Genomic DNA, 21,898 nt, shown 5'->3' on the forward strand with positions numbered 1-21,898 from the left:
TGGTTTCAGAAACCCCCACTTGATTATGTCTTAGTAATTACAAGCCTTGTAGACATGCACGGTTCATAACACTGTACGCTGCATGCTATGAATCATTCTGGCGAATGAGTGTTTCTTCCCCCCGGTCACTTTGTGTTAGCCAAACTGTCTCTTACTCACCAAAGGGCGCTTTGATAATTGTGCATTATTGCAGAACTGTGGGAAAGACTCATTGAAGCACTGCTCACCAAGCTATTGTGTATAACAGCATAGCACCCATAGAGTAACGTTCTGTATTCATTTATATACCAGGGACTCTGCATAATGTATCCATTCATTTTTTTGTTTGTTTAATAACGCCTCGATTTTAAGATACAATTCATATGAATGTACCAAGAATATCCTGTAACTGGTCACCATTTCGTTTCCAGTCTTTATAATCACCTTTTGTCTTCACTAGTTCACTTTAAATGGTCCAATTGAGTGACAAATTCACATTTTAAAAGTACAAATATTCCATGTAGTGTCCCAATTAATAAGAGGTCACAAAATTTGGATAATAACTATAAAAGCATGAGCAAATGTTGTTTAAATTACCTTTAAATAGAGCGTAGCACGCACATGGAATGACATTTATTTAACATCGTAGTGGAAGTATTTTCCAATAAAATGTTTATACTTAATGTTTTTATTATTGAGCGTACGTTTACACGACAACGATGCACTAAAAACGGAAACGTTTTTCCTTTGCATTTTTGAAAAGTTTCACGTACAGACGACAACGTTGTCATAATGATCCCCGTTCACACGGATCCGCGAAAACAACTGAAAACGCTGCATTATGCATGCCAGGCCAGTAGGTGGCGATGTCACTTTGTAAAGAAACACTGCACGCCTGCGCACATAAGCATTCTTCCACAGAGCGGTGATTACGAACAAGATGGCGAAAACATAGAGCAATTTTGTCTGGACGGAAGATGAGGTTGCTTTATTACTACAATTACTTTGCTGGAGAAGCGTCAATAAACTCAAAATCTTGAACAGCACAAACTGTCCTGCTGTCCGCCATTGTAGTTTTGAATGTCTCACGCATTATGCATTTGGCAGACGCTTTTATCCAAAGTGACTTACAGTGCATTTATTACAGAGACAATCCCCCCGGAGCAACCTGGAGTTAAGTGTCTTGCTCAAGGACACAATGGTGGTAGCTGTAGGGATCGAACCAGCAACTTTCTGCTTACCAGTTATGTGCTGATTAACAATTATGTGCTTTAGCCCACTACGCCAACACCTCTCGCATGCATGCCAATAGGCTGAACACGTAATACGCGTGCGCATGACCTCGTAGTTTTCACAAATCTGCGTTTTTGTATGTTAACACGGAGACGCTAACGGCACCGTTTTCAAAAAAGTGCACTTTGAAACCCGTTTTCAAATGTTTGCGTTTTCAGGACCCAAAACACCGTTGTTGTGTGAACGAACAGCCAAAATGCATAAAAAGTTAAAATCCGTTTTTTGTTGAAAACGTTGTCGTGTAAACATACACGTCAAGCTTTGTTGACCGCATTTGTAGCTGAACTGAAAACTATTTTGACTCATCCATCTTTTTATATATATATATATATAAAACGGCAAATATTGCAAACAACTGGTTACAGAAAGACAATTTCAATAACAGTAAACAAGATGTAAACATTATACGTGTTGACATTAATTTATTGAGACAAAATCAGGGATTTACAGCATTTAACAGCGGGTTTATTGGTGTTATGTTGTCATGACAACTATGTTGTTACATTGGATAGAACTGTACACAGATAATGTTAGTAAGCAATTCGATCATACTAAAATCATGTTGTGACGAGGAGGAGGGCGTGGCCGGCACTGAATCAGCTGATCAGCGGGAGAACGAGATAATGGGCGGCCAGAGGTGCCAGTTCGAGATGGAGAGAGAGCGAGCGCTGCATGTGTGTCCTTTTGTTTATATTTGCATAATGTTGAGTTTCTTATTTAACTTTATGTTGACTGTTCAGCCGGTTCCCGCCTCCTCTTTGCCCATCCTTTAACTGTTACACATGTTAACATTAGGGATGTGCGAGACTAGTCGACTAAACGGTTCTGATGTTGCTAGTCGACACTGGAATTACTAGTCGGTTAATATTTCCCTCCATTAAACTGTTCAGCATTTTTACACATTTACGTTTGGCTTTATATTTTTTACAAAGGTTGCTCTTAAATTACTGTCATATTAATGTTATATATTTTACAAACAAAGAGGATATCTGGAGCATACACAAAGTTTAATTTCACCGCAGACTTGCATGCTTCTTCCCTCGCGGGATGCGCAGGAAAATGTCCTCTCGCTAGACAAGCAAAGTGACATCACTTCGGTGGTTTATTGGTTAACGTTCTTTACAGAACAGCTGTCATGGTTAGATCAATGGCTAATGCACGACTGCAACTTTTCAGAGCATTTTATCCTCTCTCGTCGATTTGGCTTACCTGTTAATTATTTTCAACAATGTCATGACTGTTTTAATATGTTAAAGCTACACTATGTAACTTTTGTCCCTCTAGTGGTTAAAAATAAAACTGCACGCGTCTTGCGGAAGAACATTGTTTTGGTTGTGCTTCGGCTCTGCTCCTCTGCCCGCATGAATGTGGTTCGAGGCATCGGTGTACACATGAATACGGGACGTCTTATCAGAGCGAATGGACAAATAAATAACAAAAGAAAGGAAGAGACGGACATCCGAAAGCATGTCATCTGAGCAGATAAGTGCATATCTTGCGCTGTTGTTTGATTATTGTATTTCACTACACGCAAACACATAGACCTGAGTGTGTGTGTGTGTGTGTGCGATTACACAACTATCCATAATCCATATCAATTAAGTATCTTATCTGTTGAGTAAGACTAAAGCCATCTCTGGGCCACTTTTAAATCCTTTCAGTTGTCAGCACCTCTGACAATCAAAGCCGATGTTGATTCTGGTTTTCGGGACTCTGTCGTTTCCCTTTGTGCTTGTAGACTCTACTCTGTTCGGGGTTTCTTTGATTTTACAACCGGTGATTCTCCGGAGGTTTGCGTTTTAAATGATACATGCTCAGTCTTTCTCGTTCGTTGGGACATCAAACATTCAGCTTCACGCTACTCGCACACATACATGCGCTACAGTAGCCAGAGCTTATTTTCTCTGTGTACGGATACGACATAAACGCATGAACATGCACGGGCGATTAACACATGTACGCAATTTCCCGTCAATCCGTCCCGACAGATCTAAAATATAAATCATTATTATAGGTTTATCAAATGTATTTGGGTAAAGACACGGTTTCGTTGATTTTTGTTGCATTCTCTCATTAATAACATTTTGTTATTTATAAAATAATAAATAAATGTTACATAGAGTAGCTTTAAGTAACTTGGTGAATTACTTTTAGAACAGGCTATTAGGGTCCTGCACTATTCATTCAATTGTTTTTAATAAATAAACCTGTATTCGCTAAATACGTGCCATGTTCTATATTTAATGTACAATGATGATAATGCAAGGCGAATATTTTATATGGGTTGCATAAACAATTTTAATTGTATTTTTTTACTGTTTTCTGAAGAGTTTTCTTTTTAGATTAGTCGACTCCAAAATTTTCATTTAAACGTCAGTGAAATTAGTCCATCCTTAGTTAACAATGTCTAATGTTTTCATCTTTTGGCTACACTTTTAAACAGTGTTTATTTCAATAATGTTGATGGATTGGCCCCATTCACTTCCATTGTAAGAGCCTCGATGTAACCACAAAGTTTGCTTTTTTTAAATAAACAATGGACGAGTGGATCAAACAATGGAAATGATGCCACAAATGCTGTCAATTGAGCACAACTTGTATTGAACCTGGAAAATTTCTTCAAAAGCAATGAGACACGTGCGGCCTCTATTGGTAATATAGTCACTGGATCTCATTCCTTATTGCCAATTTTTTTTTTTATTTATTAAAAAAATATATATCTTTTTTTTTTACGAGATAATAAAAATATATCTTTTTTTTTAGTAACAGCAAATAAATGCACAATACTCTTTCTATGTGTAAAACTCATCGCAGGCTTGTTAGTATGGGACTCACCCCCTGCTGATCCAGTTTCAGCAGCTGTTCTGGGACTTTGGGCGAGCCGATGGCCAGCCTGAGGCACTGAATGTTGAGCTCCGGAACTACATACTCCAACACCTCTTTGAGAGGGAGACCACGGGATGTCCCATGCTTCGCCGTGGAGGGGACGGCGTCCTCCAGGATTGCGCCTCTTAAGGTGGTGAGCTGTGGAGTGATGTATAGAGCAAGAGATGGATTGACTCAAGAAAATGGTGCTTATACTCAAACGCAAAGAGTTCTTAAATGTTGACTGAATGCACCATATGCAAGTATTCAATGAAATCAATGTCATATCAGTAAACATGAATAAACCATTCAAGTCAGCTTTCAATGGCAAAACACTCACTTTGAGTGCCCCTGCAATGAGCTGAATCCGGCTACATGCCCTGCCAACCATCACGATGAATAACTGAGCTCAACTAACTGTGGAGGATGCTGAAGTAATGTTTTGGCTTTTAGCAAGAGAGCCATTGTACACTCAAGCGTTGCAACTTCAGCAAACTACACAGTCACCCTTAAATCCCTGGCAAGCTGCATATGAAAGATCTCATTGTGACTGTTAAAACTTCACTGCAGTGGTGAGAATCATGTACTACAGTGAGGTAATTTATATCACCGGACATGGAAAATCAATTGTACGCCGCAGACATAATCCATCTTGAGCTGATTTTCAAAACAATCAATGCCATTATTGAGGCAGCTCTGATTTGTATTCAGAGAAGACATTATAAAAGCTTTGGGAGATGCACTTAAGGGGACGGTAATCAATTATGAATTAATGAGAAGTCCACTTGTTGTCTGATAAAAGCATGCAAACAAACTGCCCTCGGTTTATTTAACATTTGATTGGATTTCTGGAAAACAAATGAGAATGAAACCGCAATAAATTAAGATTTGATGTACTCGTTGAGAAAAAAGGAGTAAGAGACTATTTAGCATACAGAGGTAATACCTCACAAGTTTGTGTTTTAAGGTTTTTAGTCCATGTCTATTAGCTTTGAAGTCACCTGCTTTTGAAGCCACATACATAATATGCATAATGGGTCTGTTCCAAAACCAAGTGAGCGTCCTTCGGAGGCAGCATTTTAAGACATAGGCGCACTCCTGATGAGCAGGCTGTTCCAGAAGGTAGGTATGTTTATTATGCTACCTCTTAAGACATCTCATTTTGGCCAAATTCTAAGGAAGCATCATATGTATCTGTGATACATGTGTGTTCCCGGGCCGTGATGGAGCATGGCCAGTGCTGAATCAGCGGGAGAGCGTGATAAATGCCGGCCGGAGATGCCGGTTCGGCAAAGAGTCCGCGTTGCAATTGCGTCAGTGTTTGTTTGCATTTGTTTTGAGTTGAGTTTCTCATTAAAGTTTACGTTGACTGTTGTGCTGGTTCCTGCCGCTTCCTTGCCCGTCTCTTACTCATGACAGTCTTTAAGTGGAAGAAATTCACAATTGTTCATGTCCCTCAAATGTTTGTTGTTTCAAGTAAATTTTCAAGTAATTTTTTGTGTTAAAGTTGATTTCATAGGGGGGTTTTTTCCATCTATTTCACAAATGTTCAATCACAAGGTTTTGGCTCCACTGTAAAGGGTAAGGGACGGGCAAGGAGGAGGCGGGAAACTCAAAACACAGATACAAATGCAACGTGGCCACGTGCGTCTCCCTCTCTACCGAACCGGCGTCTCTGGCCGCCCTTTATCTTGCTCTCCCACTGATCAGCTGATTCAACGGCGGCCATGCTCCATCACCGCCCGGCCATGTCCTCCTCCTCGTCACAGTATCCTCCCCGGGTGGGCGATTTTTGGAAATACAAATCCAAGATGGCGGACGAAGCGAGATAAATTGTGATTATACATATACTTATAATCCATTCACTACTGACACACAAAACTGACTATTTTACCCAAAATGTGTGTGTGCTATGATTATTTATGCTCATTTAAGGGTAGCGTTATTTCTCTCGAGTCACTTGTATTGAAATCAGTTGCGCCTCTCTTACGAGGCATAATTATTTTGGTAAGAATTCTGCTGTATAGAATATATATTTTAAAGGTGCACTCAGTAACTTTTTGCTCATGTCATCTTGGACTTACTGTGGCACCTAGTGGTGTGGATGCAGCATCATTATCAAAATCAACAGTTTTCAGTTACATATGCCATTGTAGAAATTCACTATGCACAATCAGCTATGGTTAATTTAATCCAAGAGTGAACGTGTCCAATAACAAGATGGTTACTGAGCTTAAGCCAGTGGTATTCAGCTGGTTATCTGATTCTAAAATGGCAGCACCCATGAGGGCACCCCTCTCCCATACAGAATAAAACACATGAGATGAGAGTCCTCATCTCATGTGAGTGGTCCTGATATCATACATGTGTTTCAAAATTACCATTAATATATTTAGGAGTAAAAATTACTGAACGTACCCCCTCGAACCTCCTTATGTACTCCCTGGAATAAGCTACCCCTGTTTGGGAATCACTGTGCTAGTGTATTCCTAAAAGTTGTCCAAATTAGCCTTTAGCATTGAAAATGTACAAACTTTCTCTTCCGGGAAACGGACCAAAAATACTGTATTGATTAACCAATTCATGGGGCTTTACCTGTAATACAAGTAGTCCATTTTATACCACTGTACTTGGTTGACCAAAGAACTTTGGCTCAGAAGAGTTCTGTGAACTGGCGTGTGTTAGCAGTGAGTTTGAAAGACGCTGTCTTACCTCACTGGTCCTGAAGATGACTCTATAATTATACTGTGTTCCCTCCTTCCCCTCCTCCAGCTTCTCTCTCCGGATACTAACTGCCACCGGACCCAAGTTCTCATCAACACCAAAATAGTTCTGGTGCTCTGATGGAAAGAAAGAGTGTAAGAAGAGATCCAAGTTCCATAGTGAGAAGAGATGTCCACACATACCTACTTCACAGAATCTATTACTATGGTGCAATACTGCTTAAGCTATAAATAGTTTCGTTTTGGAGTCAAATAATGGTTTAGATCTTTGAATCCTACCTTTATTGAAGAAGAATTTGTGATAGTAGTATGCTCCCATGTCAATGTGCTCAATGATGTAGCGTTTGAGGCAATCTCGTGGAACAGCGTAGTTTTCACGAGTGGCATAATTCTCACGAGGCAATTCCAAGACAGAAACCCCCGCATTAGTGCAGTGAGAACTCAGAGTGGATTCAATGGTGTACGTTTCGCCAACATTGTTGTAGGGAACACTATTTGGTTTGGTGGCACACAGTTTCCTTTCACCTTCTCCACCAATCTCATTCCGGAAATATGGGCAGCTCAGCACCAATCCATTGCTCTTTCCGTCCCCCTCGTCAGGATCAGTGCAAAATTTTTGTCCAAGTTCCTCACAATTGTCCAAAGGGGACTCGCAAACATATAAGGGGTCAGGACTGTCCAACATCCCACCACCAACCTGGTGTTGGGATGCTGCAGAAGCTCCCGTAGTTATATTCTTCCGTCGTGCCAGGTTGGCACGATTTGTAACAGCCTCGCTAATATTGAAGAGCACACTCTGGACATCATAGTGGGCGAAACATCTCTGGAAGCTCAACGGACGACCGTGTCTACTGCAATCGTCATGTTCAGTCAGTGGCCGTTGCTCGCTTTTCATTGTCTTCAGCCTGCGGAAAATTGACGTCTCGCACTTTTCGGATTTCTGCCGCTGCAAGAAGGACTTCTCCCTTTCCCGACTGTAGAAGATCGAACTGTCCACATAGTCTGCATAGTTTGGAATGCAGAGAATGTCCCCCCGTGCTATCTGTGCTGCCGTTTGAAGGCTGGGAGAGAGGGTGGTCTCGTATCTACGGAACTCCGGAAAGCCGTGTGGTGGTGGCGCGCTAGGTTGTTCTGAGAGTTCTGTCTGCAATCCCTTAATATTGGAGAAAAACACTTCATCGGTCAAACCCTGATGGTTAATGGACGATGTGCTTCCATACTCTCGGTGCAGAGATGCACCAGTATTGGGGTTAACCGCCATCTGGTTCATGTCCTCCGATCCTATATCACTGATTGTGACATCACTATTGCTTCTCTTCTGGAGAGGGTTCACTTTACCAGGTGAATGGCTCAGAATGTCACCAAGCCCATATTTTGCCTCCAGAAAGCTGGGGTTAGGAGGAGTACCTGGGCTCTGTTTGACAACATCTTCCGCCAGTTGACTTGGTACTCCATTCTGGAAGGTTGTCATAAAGCTGTCGTACTTCGGTGGTGGACCGTGGTTGCCATCCTTCCTCTGCGGCCAATCCGACACTCTGGCTCGGACTCCCATCTTGGGCACTGCTGGTGTTCCTTGTGTGTTTGTGCTAGGAGGTCCCATATTCCCATTCAGGTCTTGAAGCTTTTTGGCAAAAAGATCATCAGTCTGCATCCTCAAGAGAGGCGCTTGGATTCTCAAGCTTCTGTGGCCTCGTCAGCTATTTTTCTTGCCCTAAAGTTCGGGACACTCATATCTAATGTTAAATCAGCCTGTCAGATTCAGGCATTTTACGGAATAACAGGACAGTGTGCTTGGGGAAGAGAGTGAATAATGACTGACCCACGTCAGGGTGTTTAGACCCACAGGTCTGTAATCCATAGGAGGAGAATAGGTCTCTTTATCTCAGTTTCACTGTCAAGGACAACTGCTCACTCCAAGGGAGGGCAAGCAGGAGATACGGTCATTTCACAGGCATGTAGGCTTAATAAAGCCAGGTGGGATCCCTCTGATGCTCTGGAAAGGAGCGAGAAAGAGAGAGAGAAAGATCATTAGACAATACATTGGGGATGGAGAGATCCCAAAGTGACCTTGGAAGAGTGCATAGCACTCAAAATCCTCAACTGAACATAGCATCAGCAAAAATGGATATTAATTTAATAAGGGTTTGAATGTCTGTTCAGAAAGGACAATACATTTTCAGCTGGATGCATGTAATTTATAGATGTGAAATTGGTACTTTTTCACCTTTGTGCACAAGCTATTTAAAGATAAATATCTAAAAGCATCAGTGACTTACATCCAGGTACTTTTCCTTATAAAATTCTTATAAACAGATTCATACTACTTCGCCTTAAGCGTAGATCTGTAATCATAATTTAGTGCTACCAAGAGGTCTATACATAATCAAAACATGTCTTAATGATGTGCAATTTGATGGGTGTGGTCTTTTTGACCTACTTGAAATTGGGGTTACCTGGATGAGACTGTCCTGCCCATTTCATTGGCTAGATGTTACTCTTGTATATATTTAGATAACTGCTTTATATCTGCTCTGTCTTAACTTTGTAAACCCTGATGAAGGCTTGTGTGCCGAAACACGTCCGTTTTGACCTGTCTTCAACAAGTGTTGCTGGATTTGTCCTCTTCAACATAACTTTCAAAGGAACCCTTTATATTTCATTGCATAGACTGATTCCTAAATGAAATCTTTCCCTTTTGTGTCCCATTTGCAAACCGCAAACATTTGTCAGCAAACTACACTGGGTGCAGTTAGAATGGCATTGAAATGTAACAAGGAAAAATTTATTATTAACTTTCTTTACACAGTTTTGCAAATTCAGTTGCAATTACAGGTCTGTTAAGATGTGACCATGGAAAAAGTCACCATGAAAAAACAATGCTAAAAGCAAATAATGATTATGCAATAAAAGGATAGCAACGTAAATAGGCTCATAAATATTTAAAGGTAGGGTAAATCACTATGCAAATCATTTTTGTTGACGTCAATTGATTTTAATGACCTTTTTGTTGAATTTTGTCTTTATGATAACAATTCTGATCCTGTATCGGGTCATCATTTGATGATCCAATGATTCTTCCTGTCATTGAAAGAGCTTTCCAATACACTAAACTGTCATCCAAATGTAAAGTACTAGAGAGAGAGGAAAGGGGTATAAAATTACAGTACTGACAGCCCCCGCGTCGGGTACACTGAAGTGTGTGATTCGCCAACCTAAAAATAATCCTTTGAAAGGCAAGCTGATTAAACTGCCGTTTATTAATAATGAGTTTTGGACAGCAGTCCTGTCTGACTGTTACATACATACTGACCCCAATAACACATGAACCTTTACCACTCTGAGATAAACACGTTTTTTTTCTGTTTCCACCAGCTGTGCTCAATGCTTTGAAGTTTTTAACTCTTCAAACTGAAATCTCTATCTCATGTCAGCTGTTATTTAAAGTTAACATGAAATCAAAATGGACCCCGTTTACTTCAACACACATTCCAAATCTTATATTTTAATTTTACATGTTCAAAATTGCTTCGCCTCTGAAACATCTTTCCTTTTCGGAAGGCATCACCATGCCCTCTTATTGCTCCATGCTGGTGTGTAACACCCTGTAGAGCGGAGGAGGGCGGGGAACAGTGCACGCCCGGTCCCCATTCAGCCTGATGGGGGCGTGCGAGGGATAAAGGCGGCCGAGGACGATAGTTCGAGAGAGAGAGAATTGATGGCAGCTTCCCTGTGTGTGTTTGTGTGTGTCATTTATTTAATTAAATATTATTTATATTGTTAAGCCGGTTCTCGCCGCCTTCTTGCCCATGAAACCCCCTTACACTGGTTCTGAAACCCGGGAAGGAGGAGGGATGTCCGTCGTAGAGTCCACACTGCCGTCCACCCAGGGGAGTGCCACTGCCACCTGCCGGGGGACGGAGTAGCCCGACTGCCTGGATCCGGGGAACGGCCGCCGTCCGCGAGGCGAGGAGGGCTGGGACTCCCCGACCGCCTGGAGCGATGGAGTCTCTGCCAGGGGCGGAGGAGTGACCCAACATGCTGCCAGAAAAGCGGAGGGGCGTTCTGTCCACTGGGGTTGGAGGTTGACTCTGGTCCGCCCAGGGAGGAGTGGCTATCGGCCGCCTGAGAGGGTGGAGGAGTGATCGAGGACCGCGCGACAGAGCATCAGAGAACCGGTGAGTGAGCTTCTTTTTCGCTCTCTCTTGCCCTGTAACTCCATTTTGGCCTTTACCTAGCGCTCCATCAAGTGTTTGAAATGCAAGAATGTAACGAATATTTGTGTTGATGCTACTGAAGTGTTTTATTCACTGTATAAACTCTGCATTGCCACACAGCTGAAGTTTCACTTACTGCCCTCTGGAGTAAACAGGTGGTACTACAAGCTTGCATTTCTCAGGAATCTTCCATTTCATTGCGGACATTGCAATTAATTGCGATTTAACGCGTAATTTTTTTAATAAAATTAATTGCACTGAATTAACACGTTACATCGATAGCCCTAGTTTTAACTTAAGAGTTCAGAAATCAATATTTGATGGAATAATACTGATTTTCATACATCTTGGCATGCTCTCTGCCAGTCTTTCACATTGCTGTTGGGTGACTTTATGCTACTCCTGGTGCAAAAATTCAAGCAGTAATTCAACAGGCACTGAAAAGGCTTCATTTTTAAAAATGATGCTCACTTATTATAATTTGTTTAGATTTTAGGGTGAAATATGACCAGCACATTTAGAGATACACCCGTAAAGAAAATGTTTCACAGATGGCTATATCTTTTGAATTCTTCTGCCACTACTGCATGAAAAACATCATCTCATTTCTGTAGCATCTCACAGCTGCATTCAGTACCAAACGAGTCTTACGTCACATCTTTCTCATTCAAAGAATACCTAAAGTAACGCACATGAATTATTGACTCATTTCTGTGCATCGACATGTGTTTTTAAAGATTCATATCTCAGATGGAGGTCTGTTTATCTTCCAAGATATGCAACATACATGAAGCACATGATTAAACAAATATCTGTTTTGGAACCAAATGGCTTTAAAAATTAAATGTAAATATGGATTACAATTATGTAAGATAAAGAAGATAATGGAACCCAATGGCTAGTTCATCCAGCACATCTGAAAGCTACCCTCCCACAAACCCCCACTGGGCTCCAAAGCCTGGCAAATGGCCAATCCCGTCCCACCCAACCCCCCTGACGCCCTCCGTCCAGCTGCAGTTCCTGTACAGGTCATTGATTACCATTATGAGCCAGTCCCCCTGCATTCAGTCGCTTGCTCATTTGCAACGTGCCGACCGAACAACAAAGCTGATCATCACTATCATCGCTCACAGCAAAGACACACTGACCCAATCTATTTAGACAGCTGGATCTATATGGGGACTGTGACCACACTGGCCTGTCTATCATTTCCAGCAGCTACACAAGTTAAAAGAAGCCTCAGCCTGCCTAGTGTCTGATAGGGAAGAGAATATGACAGAATATTTGAAATAAAGTGTTTTTTCTTTGGTAGAGTCATGTCATGAATCAAGCTTATTTTTGCAAACGCTGATGGAGCGCAGTGATTTGTGCATAAGAAGATAAAAAGAAAGATCTTGTTTGATGTTTGGTTAGAAATCTGCAGAGTTTTGATGGATTTAGACAGAATGTTACTTAACTACTTATCTGACAAGGGCAGCAGTGACTTTGCAATGCGGTGTGAAACAGATCAAAACAATGCCGGAAAGGTGGTCAACGAGCTCACAGTGGAACAGCTCTTTGTTCCACGGCTAAAACACGGCAAAATATATGTCCATGTAATCTATAAACCACAGTTTCATAAGAAGTACTTGGACATTTAAATCATGCTTAAAAATGTATGACTGTTTTCTTAGTAAGACTGTTTTACTATTTATGACTGCAGCTAAGATTTGCATGTTCAAAAAATTGGAAAACGGTTAAAGAATCATTCTGTTGTGTCACAAGACAAAAATGTCATATATTAGATCCCCCATAGCCCACTTTGGTTGTCTTTGGGCCCCTAACGTCTTCATTCTTGCCCAGTTATTAAGATACTTTTTTGACTGTTTATGATTTACTATTGTTTTCTTGTTTTACAAAGTACTATTGCTGCCAAATTTGGACATTTATAATAACCATTTCAAAATACAGTCAGGTCTCCTATGCAGCCAAATTGGTCTGGTTGCTAGGGAGGGTAGAGTCACATGGGGTAACCTCCTCGAGGTCACTATAATATGGTTCTCGCTCTCGGTGGGGCGTGTGGAGAGTTGAGCGTGGATGCCGTGGTGGATGGTTGTGAAGCACTCAACAAGTCATGTGATAGGATGCGTGGATTGACGGTCTCAGATGCGGAGACAACTGAGATTCGTCTTCCGCCACCCGGATTGAGGCGAGTCACTACGCCACTATGAGGACCTAGAGCGCATTGGGAATCGGGCATTCCAAATTGGGGAGAAAATCCAAAAATAAATAAATATTTTAAAAAAGTTTGCATTTCTTACACATTGTCATTAGTCAGAATGGATACGAAATAAGTTATTATTGCCCGGACCTTTGGTGGGACGGAAATGTCGAGACAGGACCTCTTGAAACTTTAATTGAATACCCCTGAACTAATGTTTACAACCTTGACTGATAACTTACAAGCTTTATTGATTTTATTCCGATACATGATTACATGTCTTTGTCAGAAGGACTGAGGAAGTGAATCCACAAGTTTCAGTTTGCAACTGGATGAACGGGCACCTAGAAAAACTTGTACATTTAGAGCCCCAGAGGATACCCTACATGGGCATACCCTGTCAGACGCTGGCAGAGTCTCTCAGTCGCCTTTTCTACTCCAGCAAGGAGCTCACCTACATTTCTCACTCCTGGAAAGCTATTGAGAGGTCTTGTTTCATTTGCCTTCCCTTGTTAGGAGCGAGGACGGAGTCTCTTTGGTGGTGCTTGTGCATTCCAGTGCTGGAGGCACTAAAACAAGAGCCAGCAGACAATGTGCCCTAATGCCTTACATGCCAGGAACACTTTGGGATTTATTCCAAGCGACGGCACGCAGGAAACTTTCAAGTCCATTTCACACGGACATCACAGCAGTGAGTCTATTAGCATGGTCTAAACTCCATTAGAAAGACTGACAGACTGATATTAAGACAAAGACAGACAGCTAACGAATGAAACGACACGTTAAACATCAGGATCTCTCTTCACAGGGTCCGCACAAGGTCCTTGAACTGCTTTATGTGCTTGAATTTTGCTTTTATATATGGAAATCGCACTCTTTTGTTGGAAAAAGTGCTTGCTATTAAAACTGAATATGTATGCCGTGTAATGTGTATCCACCAAAGAAGAGATCCACGCACTCCACTTTCATTGAATAACATGTCTTTGAATATCCTTTCTGTTCTTTATAATCGTGATTAAAAAGTAAAAAGTAAAAAGAAACATTCATTTAAATCACACAGCACAAGAGGCAAAGAAACCTCGAAACGCTTCTGTGCAAGACGCTTGTTGAACTGCCACCAATCTTAAAGAGACAGTACTATATATATATATATATATATATATATATATATATATATATATATATGTATTATATATGACATAATATACACTGGCAGCCAAATGTTTGGAATAACAAAGATTTTGCTCTTATTGAAAGAAATTGGTACTTTTATTCACCAAAGTGGCATTCAACTGATCACAATGTATACTCAGGACATTATTAACCTGAAAAATTACTGTAAAGGGATCAGTGGAAAGGAGGAGGAGAGAACCGGCTTAACGATACAAATAATTGTTTAATTTTAAACTCAAACAAAAGACAAACACACACATGATGGACATGTCCGTAAACAATCTCTCTCTCCCGCACGATCCTCTGCAGTTGACCTTTATCCCTCTCGAAGGCTTGATTAGCCTGATACGGGACCGGGTGGGTAGGATCACGACCCGGCCCTGCCCTCCGCCCTACCACAATTACTATTACAATAAAAAAAACGTATTAAACTACAAATAGTTCTAATCAAAAAAATCCTCTGTGTGCATCAATAACAGCTTTGCAGATCTTGTTATTCTAGCGGTCAGTTTGTCCAGATACTCAGGTGACCTTTCACCCCACACTTCCTGTAGCACTTGACCTTTCACCCCACACTTCCTGTAGCACTTGCCATAGATGTGTCTGTCTTGTCTGGCACTTCTCACACACCTTACAGTCTAGCTGATCCCACAAAAGCTCAATGGGTTTAAGATCCATAACACTCTTTTCCAATTATCTGTTGTCCAATGTCTGTGTTTCTTTGCCCACTCGAACCTTTTCTTTTTGTATTTGTTTCAAAAGTGTCTTTTTCTTTGCAATTCTTCCCATAAGTCCTCCTGAGTCTTCTCTTTACATGAAACTGGTGTTGAGCGGGTAGAATTCAATGAAGCTGTCAGCGGAGGATATGTGAGGCATCTATTTCTCAAACTAGAGACGCTGCTGTACTTATCCTCTTGTTTAGTTGCACATCCTCTTGTTTAGTTGTATATCCTCTTGTTTAGTTTGTCTTCCACATCTCTTTACGCTATGTAACATTAACACTAAATGTACGAATCTGCAACGACCAAGAACAGCACTTTGCATTCACATTTGCATTTGAGTTTGGCGCGAAGTACTGCAGACAAGTGCGCACATCATAGCGCTTCAAAATGCTCTGAGTTCGTGACGTTTCTATTTTTGCTTATAACTCCATTATTTAAACACAGTTATCTCAAATAATCACGATCACGTGATTACGTAATAATCGTGACAGCCCTAGACAGATAAATAGATATTTATTTTGATTCCACAGCCAAGCAAAATTAAAAGGTCAAGATATCGTTGAAAAGCTGAAAGGTACCTCCACTGCAAGCTGGACTGGCAAAAAGGGTGTGAGTGCTGAGAAAGAAAGGAAAAGGATCAGACCCAACTAAAGATTGGGGAAGAACAATAAACAAACAAGCGGCAGGTCTCACACCCTCACAGGCAGTGTGGGCAGGAGTTGAAAGGTCAACTCCAGGGGGTGCATTAGGGGTCCTCTGAAGGCAATACAGTAACTAACCTTTACCATTTGGGCTAATACAATTTCCAGGTGTTTGCAAAACAAACATGGGCCTCCAACAGTAAACAAACAGAAAGGGAAAGGGCCTGCAAGAAAGCACCATGGTGTAGGAAAGGGTCTGTATTCTGGCTTAAACACAATAACTCACATTTCCTTCATTTACAAGATGATACAGCCCAGAGAGGACTATTTCCGTAGTATTTTGTGCAGCGAAATGACCTCTCGTTGGCAGATTTCACAGTGGAATGCAGGGTTGTGTGCCAGAACATGTCAAGATCTTATGATCTTATTCATTGCTGGTTCTTAAACAAGAAGGAATACCCATAATTTCATGCTAAAAGCTCACAGCTTGACTGCTTTACCCCTCATAATTTGGAAAAAGGCCCGTAATAAGTCAAATTGTGATTACTGTGCGAAAACAAAACCTCTTTTCCACTCCACTCTTTTCTTGGCTTCAGACCCTTCCTGACTTGGATAACTGATGCTGCTAAAATGAGTCGGATAGGCTGAAACACAGACAGCCAGTCAGCATCTGCTACATTGGCTCACCAACACGAATGTCTGCAATTGAGTTTATGGCATCCCGCCCAACGAAAGATAAAGTCCTGTTTATGACACGCACTGTGAACACGGTATTTCATGTACTGACTGATGATGTTTCTGATTACAATTGTGTTGGAGGACTTGCTGCTGTCCGCCCGGGGAGGAGCGGCTGTCGTCTGCCAGCGGGTGGAGGCGTGGTCGAGGACCAGGCGACGGCGTGTCTGGGAACAGGAGAGCAATTTGTCACTGTCGCTCCACGTTGCTCTTTCCCTCTCCCATTTCCCCTCCCCTTGGAGGGATCCAAGGTCTCAAGGAAGACGTGGAAGGGGGGGGGGGGGATGGGGGGGTTTGTACGTCTTGCCATGGGTTCCCCGGCCTGAGGCTAAGGAGGGAGGAGTGTGACAAGGAGGAGGGTGAGTGAGCCATGAGTACGCATGCCCGGGCCCCAATCGGGCTAATCAGCCGAGGAGAGGGATAGGGACGAGCCGGATGCGGCAGTTAGAGAGAGAGAGTCACACGCAGCTGCCGTGTGTGTTTATGTCTTCCTTAAATATTACTTTGATGGTTCGTCCTGTTCCCGCCTTCTCCTTGCCCGACCCACTGTTACAAATTGGAATATCATAGCTGTTTAGACCAGGAGGAAGGAGACCGGCTTGTAGTATTATCCTAAAGATCTTTTGCCTCACAGCCAGTTGGATTTCAACATGAAGGGCCACCCAACTTCTCCACTACAGGCCATTCCTCTCACGCACTTTAGGCCCGAAACTAGGCCTGTCGCGATTACTAAATAACCGTTTTGCCAAACAGTGATCTAACTGCAATTTTTGGAGATCACCGTGATTTTTGGGCATTCTAATTCCAATCACATTTTAATGCCGAAATAAGGTCATTTTAAGTGAGCATACTCTATAAATGACCATGAATGGAGCATTTGTTTTTCATTCACTTGAACTCCGAGTCCAAGTGACACTGAGCCGCACCGCAGATGTCAACCACCTCCTGTCCGGAAGAGCGCATCTCAAGCACTCTGATGCATATGGTTATTTGCTCAGTGGGCTTAATAGGAACAATAGGGGTCAAATAATTTATAGTAGAGTCAAGGTAAACACGTTTTTTTTTACATGAATAAAAAAACACTATATTTTACAATGTAGTAGAGCATGTTTGTTATTGTTGTTTAAACAAATCAAATAATTATTCTGCTTTTAAGCTGTGAGCAAACAGGCTTTTCAAAGGCACTGTTCCTTACAAGCCCACATGAAAACAAAGTTAAATTTCTGGATTATAATTACAGACAGAGCACTAAATCTTGTTTGTGCTGAAGAAGTTTCTTAAATATTTTCATTTAATGTGGTTATCAGCTGTTTTTATTCATTTATGTTCTTTTACTACATGCATCTTTGTGACCGAACTTTGAGGGCGAACAGTGGTAGCACATGGTGCCAAATAACACAAGAATTAAACATTTGGGGGGGGTCTGAGTAGCTCAGCAAGTAAAGACGTTGACTATCACACCTGAAGTGACAAGTTTGAATCCACGGCGTGCCGAGTGACTCCATAGAATCACAAAGCAATAGTGTTTACACTTTTCATGAGGGATGAAAAATCTAGAAAATTCAGAAAATCTGACGTTCACCAAGCATTCACGTCTGCATTGGCAAACTTCTGGCCTTTAACAGGCACACACATTCTCTCTTTTATAGGCGACACAACTATTTTGGCTAATGAGCTGTGTTAAGGGTAAGTTCTCTTAATTTGAACCCATTTAATGTCTTCCATATGACACGTTACCCACAAATGGCACCAATCTTATTCATAATGGAAGCTTGAACGGGGCGTCTTAAACAAAGCCATGAGGTAAATTAACCCATGGCTCTTAGTCTTTAACACCAGAAGTCTTGGCCCTGCCCCAACAGGGCTTATGCGAACAATGTTCATCTGCAAGTTGCTAACAAAACAAAAAAAGCGTTATGAGTTTATGTAAGCCTTTTGTCTGGACACAAATCCTTTTTTTCACTCACATCAATGACGGCTTAGAAAAGGAATAAAGGGCGAGTCGGTCCAGTGCCTCGTTCCATTAAAATTTGAATAATAAAGCAAAACACGTTCAGTTCATTGTACAGCTCCAGGGTGAAAAACAACATGTTGAAAGTTTGACAGGAGATTCGATTCCTGCCGTTAACGTTTGTAAAGCTACCTGCTGACAACACTAAAGGTAAAACACAAAAACACCTTCACATGACAGGACCAGGCACAAACATGTGGGTACTGGTCATATCGCACACAAAAAGCTTGATGGCAAGTTTGGACAGAAATCAATGGCGTAACTTTAAATCTGTCTCGGCTTCTTTAAGGTCAGAGGGAGAAAACGTGCCGAGGGTCTTACACAAACCTCACTACATCTAGTAATGGGCGGTTGAAGTACACTGCCTGCTTGTTCGTCTCATTCAGTGCTTCCTCTATGGGTTTGAACAGCGGCAGACAGCTTTGTGGAAAGAGGCCTGCAGCATTGTCCCCAGAGCTGAACTCATTTCTTCTTGCGCTCAGGCGGTAACATTCATTCACCGGCAGATTCTGACAACATGCTGGACTTGAAAGAGAGACTGAAAGGGTCTGTGAGAGAACTGGAGCAGCAGGTAGCTTTGGGTGTGTGAGAATTCTGCCTGTCTGAATTGAGGGTGGTCAATCCAAGACAGCATGTGGTCCACACCGAAGAGCTCCAGTCGAGTGGGAGAGCTTTGAGTTTAACAAGCACCATCTGGCATTCAGAGTTCCTCAATGCAGCCTCACACACACACACACACACACACAACGACACGACACATATACCTTCACCAGTACACACACAGAGCTGAAATGCACCCTTGAACAAGTAGTGGGGTCCAGAAGTCTGAGAGCACATTTAAAATATGGGATTCACAATCAAATTTAAGCCTGAAAATCCAAGTTTTAGGTTTTTGAAGAAAATGTAAACAAAGAAACTGATATGAAACAAAACTCAAAATAAAAAAATCTGTACAATTCAACACTATTTATAGGTCACTAATCAAATCCTCAATGGAAAAAAATAACTTCCATTGAAACACTAAAGATGCTCTTTGGAAGGTTCTCAAATAATGCTGGATTACATTTACATTTATGCATTTGGCAGACGCTTTTATCCAAAGTGACTTACAGTGCCCTTATTACAGGGACAATCCCCCTGGAGCAATCTGGAGTTAAGTGCCTTACTCAAGGACACAATGGTGGTGGCTGTGGGGATTGAACCAGCAACCTTCTGATTACCAGTTATGTGCTTTAGCCCACTACGCCACCACCACTCCATGATCATCAGGTTTTGCAACTAGCTGGAAACTTGCATCCAGTCCAAGCAAAATGGATTTGATGGAAGTCATTACTTCCAGGGCAGTGAGATTATTTCAGTAACATCTCCAACTGAAGTGTTTTTTGATTCGCTAAATAAGAACCCATTTGTTCAGAAATCGCACTACACTGGACGCACTGTTTTGAGCTGTAGGTTCAAAAGAACCATCTCATAAGACTCATCTCTTCGGGAATCGTACTACATTGTTCACGCTGAGTGTTTCATGCTTTAGATTCAATAGAACAGGTGGATCAGTTCGGAAATCAGACCACACTGGTCACACGCTATATGTTTCTGTAGATGCAGTAGTTTTATTAACTATTACTAAAAACTATTTTAGTACAGTGTTCTGTTCACATCGGTGAAAATAATGCAACTTGTTTAAGAACCTTTTCTCGGTTCCCAATCTTAGTAAACGTCCCCTCAGACTATTGGACCCCACTCCATGAACATATACACAAACATGCCCCAATGATCTCCCACACTACCCACATCTCTATCCCATCACTCAACGCTTCCACTGAAACTAAACGTGCAATAAAAAGATTGAGAAATGGGAGTAAAAACACGGTTAAAGCCAATCATCTTGCAACCGTTCACAACAACTGAGAGCTCTCAAAAAACCCGGATGAGTCAAACACAAAGAAGAGCAACTCGCCAAACAAAGCCGCATTCTTTCTACCAGCCATCAGATTCGATTCAAGAGCACTTTGGCAGTCGTGTCAGGACCGATCAGCTCAGCCAGTGGGTTTGGAATTGTTGTTATCACCACATCCTCACCGCAGAAAAACAGCAAACATCTTTAAATCCATCCGTGTCTGCAGAATAGTCCCAAAGGCCTTGGCTTTACAAACCAATGTTCAACACTCTGCCAACTGTGCTGACAACACCTGGAAACCACACCCAAAGATTTACTTGGGGAAAGCAAACCAAAAACACTGTTTGCTCTACCTGAGCAGATCAATTCATCCTCTATGTAGGCCACCGATATGGAGATCTGATGCTGGTTACTGATTACGAGAAGTGGTGTGTGGAGAACGCACAGTTAACATAAAGAGAAGACCAAGGCGGTAAAGAAAAGAATGCTCAGACAGCAAACCCTCATTTCCTCACCCCCTCATCTCTCCAAACCCCCTCACCCACTTGAACAAAAGCCCCTAACGACTGATGCCACTGCCTCATATTAACATTTCTATAGAATGGGGGCAAAACCATGAAACTTCAGTTATCGGACCAGCAGAAAAAAACCCTTTCCCCCCTTTTCTTGAACTCCACCCTCCCCCCAAACCGATTCAGTCCACCTGCATTGATACGGAGACCCTCTATGGGCACAGCTACACGCTTCTCTTCTCATTAAGCTCCAGCTTTTAGTTTTTGGGGTTATGGAAGGGCTGAAAGAGAGCGTGATGGATAGAGAGGACAGAGGTGGAATAATCCTGTGGAAGAACCATATGCTGCAGCACCGTCGACTGACTTCCTGTGGTGGAGAGGGCGAAGTGGAGGACGACAACAGTCAGACAAGCCCAGATGCAAGACGACAGAATGACATGTTTATACTTTAAAACAAAATGATTGCTTTTTGCTGAGCTTTCAACTAAAATTATCTTGTCATTTACACTTCTCTAACTTTGGTCTGGAGCGGTGGTGGTGTAGTGGGCTAAAGCACATAACTGGTAATCAGAAGGTTGCTGGTTCGATCCCCACAGCCACCACCATTGTCTCCTTGAGTAAGGCACTTAACTCCGGGTTGCTCCGGGGGGATTGTCCCTGTAATAAGTGCACTGTAAGTCGCTTTGGATAAAAGCATCTGCCAAATGCATAAATGTAAATGTAACTTTCTTTTGTTTACTCTTTTTGAGAGAGTATTATATCGTGATGATAATGACCGGCTGACTGTACATTTACCTGCTTATTACATTGCTACTTGCACATTAAATAATGATTTTAGTCTAAAGTATTTTACTCTGTAAGAAAAAGACACCACGGAGTGATCTGATAGACATTAAACCAGCACAGTTATGTAGGAAATTAGCTGCCTTTGAG

At 41.8% G+C, this 21,898-nt stretch overlaps 1 protein-coding gene across 2 annotated transcripts in view; it reads right to left on the minus strand.

Moving 5' to 3' along the window:
* LOC127632501 (signal-induced proliferation-associated 1-like protein 2) overlaps positions 1-21,898 on the minus strand; it is a 111,095-nt gene that overhangs the window by 59,946 nt on the left and 29,251 nt on the right. For both annotated transcript variants that reach the window (XM_052111108.1, XM_052111107.1), the window contains exons 2-4: positions 7,140-8,853; positions 6,850-6,977; positions 4,108-4,296 (exon numbers count right to left, since the gene is read on the minus strand). In XM_052111108.1, coding sequence (XP_051967068.1) covers positions 4,108-4,296; positions 6,850-6,977; positions 7,140-8,511 — 1,689 coding nt within the window. In that variant the 5' untranslated portion in view covers positions 8,512-8,853. The remainder of the gene's footprint in view (positions 1-4,107; positions 4,297-6,849; positions 6,978-7,139; positions 8,854-21,898) is intronic.

Source organism: Xyrauchen texanus, chromosome 39 (assembly GCF_025860055.1).
Source record: "Xyrauchen texanus isolate HMW12.3.18 chromosome 39, RBS_HiC_50CHRs, whole genome shotgun sequence".
In the NCBI taxonomy this organism is placed as follows: domain Eukaryota; kingdom Metazoa; phylum Chordata; class Actinopteri; order Cypriniformes; family Catostomidae; genus Xyrauchen; species Xyrauchen texanus.